This window comes from Fonsecaea erecta, assembly GCF_001651985.1.
Source record: "Fonsecaea erecta strain CBS 125763 chromosome Unknown Scaff6, whole genome shotgun sequence".
In the NCBI taxonomy this organism is placed as follows: Eukaryota; Fungi; Ascomycota; class Eurotiomycetes; order Chaetothyriales; family Herpotrichiellaceae; genus Fonsecaea; species Fonsecaea erecta.
Window position 1 is genome coordinate 340,654 of NW_017387249.1, and position 2,823 is coordinate 343,476.

The 2,823-nt window shown below is 53.1% G+C and overlaps 1 protein-coding gene across 1 annotated transcript; it reads right to left on the minus strand.

Annotated features, from left to right (window-relative positions):
- Nucleotides 1–590: 590 nt before the first annotated feature.
- AYL99_07149 (hypothetical protein) lies at nt 591–1,325 on the minus strand (the record flags this gene model as incomplete). The annotated part of the gene is made up of 1 exon (XM_018838658.1): nt 591–1,325. The coding sequence occupies one exon, from the start codon at nt 1,323–1,325 to the stop codon at nt 591–593; it is 735 nt and encodes a 244-aa protein (XP_018691426.1).
- Nucleotides 1,326–2,823: the final 1,498 nt, after the last annotated feature.

Sequence of the window (2,823 nt, forward strand, 5' to 3'; positions counted from 1 at the left end):
TTTCGGGTCAGAGTTCTCAGCCGTTGGTCCAAGAGTAAGTTACGCTTGGGGCCAGAAACCGCTCTCGAGGAGTTTTGGGATACGTAGGAATAGTGGAACAAGATAAGCTAAAGGGTAACACGAATGCGTTGTTCGTAACCTAGACATATTTGCCATCGGTCCACGATCGTGAACGAGATGGTTTCCTCCCTTCGAAACCTGAAAAAGACATTCTCGGATAGGCCTCCAGAAGTACTGTAAGACGTCCTCTGGCTCTGACTAAACCGTTTTCCCCAACGCCGATCACCTTCCCTGTCCTGTCCCCTGAACGAAATGGATGTGATGGCATCGAATATATATTCCACCACTAAAGAGCTGAATATATGCTATGGATGCCTGATCGACCCCAAGTGAGAAATCATGTTGAAGTATCCTCGTACTCTCGTAAAACGTTCAGGCCTCCTCCAGAGACCATTCAAATCATAAGAGCCGTCAGCTCCAGTTGTCACACAGTTGCGAATGTCGCAGGGACACCTGGCACACATGGGGATCGTAAGGGTGTGCCGGATTGTGGTAAACTGCAGGGACGATGACGTTGTCCTGGGGGCAGTTCAAAATGATCCGAACTTGCACTTTTCAATGGGGATTCCCCGGTCCGAGAAGAAGCCTGCTTGCTTGATGTGCGTAGGCTTTCCTGTCTGCTCGTCAAATAGGTGAAAGCCGAAATTGGCCGCATGGGGCGGCGTGTAGAGGTGGAGCGATACGGCCACCTCATCATCGGAAGGGTTGGATATCTTGTGCAAACCAATCTTGTCTGAGATGTAGGTAACTTCGTTCTCGTGGTACGTTGATTCCTTGACGATTTGCGGTGGCGTCACGGCGCCATTCGAAGCTGCATTCTCAGTCAAGCAAGGTGGAACGGCGTACAGTGTTTCCTTGAGGCTGCCTTTGAGGATTTTCATCACACAATGGGCGTCTGCATGGTCGTGTATCGGACTGGATTTTCCTGGATTCCAGACAAGCACCAATAAGTTGGATTTGCCGTTCCCTTCGTCCACGAGGTTGCGAGTGTAGTTTCTGCTGGGATCGGCAAAGGCGTAATGGCGCCACTGCCTTTCCTGGGAAGTGTATTGTTCCATGAGGCGTATCAAGTCATTTTCGTCCACATCGTCAGAGTTGATCCCCGAAGAAGGGCCAAGGACATCAGAGAGAGCTCGAACGAGACGGTGAAACTCATCGCAGGGATCGATCAGATTGACTTGGCCATGGTGGGGGGAGGTATACGCTGGTTCGGACTTGAGCATGTATGGGCCAGCAGTGCTGATCGGCTGTTGGAATGACAGCATTTTGGGGGGAGCTTGTGAATACACAATGTGGAATTTGAAATATGAAGCAGACGTGGAAGATGGAGGGGTGGAAGGAAAAGGTAGGAAAGGAGAGATGAAGGAAGGATTTCGGCGAAGGAAGATGGACGAGGATAAATGCAAGGTGTGAGGGACGATCGGGGCGGTGTACGCATGAAGCTTGCCCTCTAGATAAGAATGCAGCGCTGCATGTAGAGGACTTGATAGCGTGTAAGAATGCAGCAGATTCACGTAGGTTTCTCCTTCCAGGTCCTGCTGTCTTGTCTCATGACTGGGGATTGGAGGAATCACAGCGAAAAGGGCGTCCCAGGGCAATGACCAAGTGTCTTCAAGACCACTCCGCACAGCCGGTCGTGGTCCGTTGAAGGGCGAACCTGTGACCTCGTATCCATCTTTTCCTTACCTGTCCAGGGACGGTGACTGGCAAGAGTGGGTGGTTCGGGCTCGTCGGGGATCAAAAGATTGGTCGTAGAGGAGGATGGAGATTGGTGGAAGGCCCGCCGAGCAGATTTAGAGTGGCGAGTCAAAGCCTAAACGAGAATGTGCGGCAGAAAACGCATGATTCTGCGTTATGAGCTTTGTAGAGACAGCGACGACGAGGGCGACGACGGTGACGATGACAAGGCTGGCAGACAAGGCTCTGATATATCCACTCTGGTCAGTTGAAAGAGCTAACAACCTCTTGAGAGCCAGATATTGGACTTCCTCTGAAGCCTGGTGAAGGGAAATTGTCCAGTCTCGAGGGTGAGCGATTGCGTGATCGAGCTCGCGCTCTGTGAGTGGCTGAAGCAGATGAGTGGCGAAGGGAAGAGTGACCTGCCTGTTTGGGGACTGGCCTCTGCGAGGTACGGAGGAGTGATGAGGTGCATACCGCAGTCTTTAAAGTCACGGGGGTGCGGGTGGCCCAGGTACGGTACGAGGTAGGTGAGAGCGAGTCCTTAGGCGTCGGAGCACCCAGCGAGCTAGGCATGCAGGTACTCCGTATTAGAGCCAGCGAGCCTGGTTACCTTAAGCGTAGTTAGGCTTGTATGTAGTAGGACCATCCAGGGGGCACTGCCAACACCCAGGGCGCGGCGGCACCAAGCCCGCCAATTCCATTACCTCATCGCCGCCTGCCCAACTGTTCGCCCGCTAACGTTCATCTGCGGGGCACCGTCCACACAATTTTTGTCTCGAACCGCCATGTGGTGGCGGTTGTACAAAGCCATTTCAACATCATCCTGCTGAATATTTGACGTCGCACAAACGGCGCAAAGGATTGTTGCACAGCGTCCTCCTGTTGTCCCGCCTCTACCCTCCTCCGATAGCTCTCATCCCGCGCCATCACCTACTGTGGAAATTCGTTCCCCCTAACCTCGCTGCCCAGCCGTCCTTCAACGCACCTGGTCTTGTCTCAGCCGCCGTCGATCACCTGCCTCATCTCATCCTGATCCCGGATCGGTAACTGCCCCCTTCGGACATTGCTTTTGAATAGCCCACG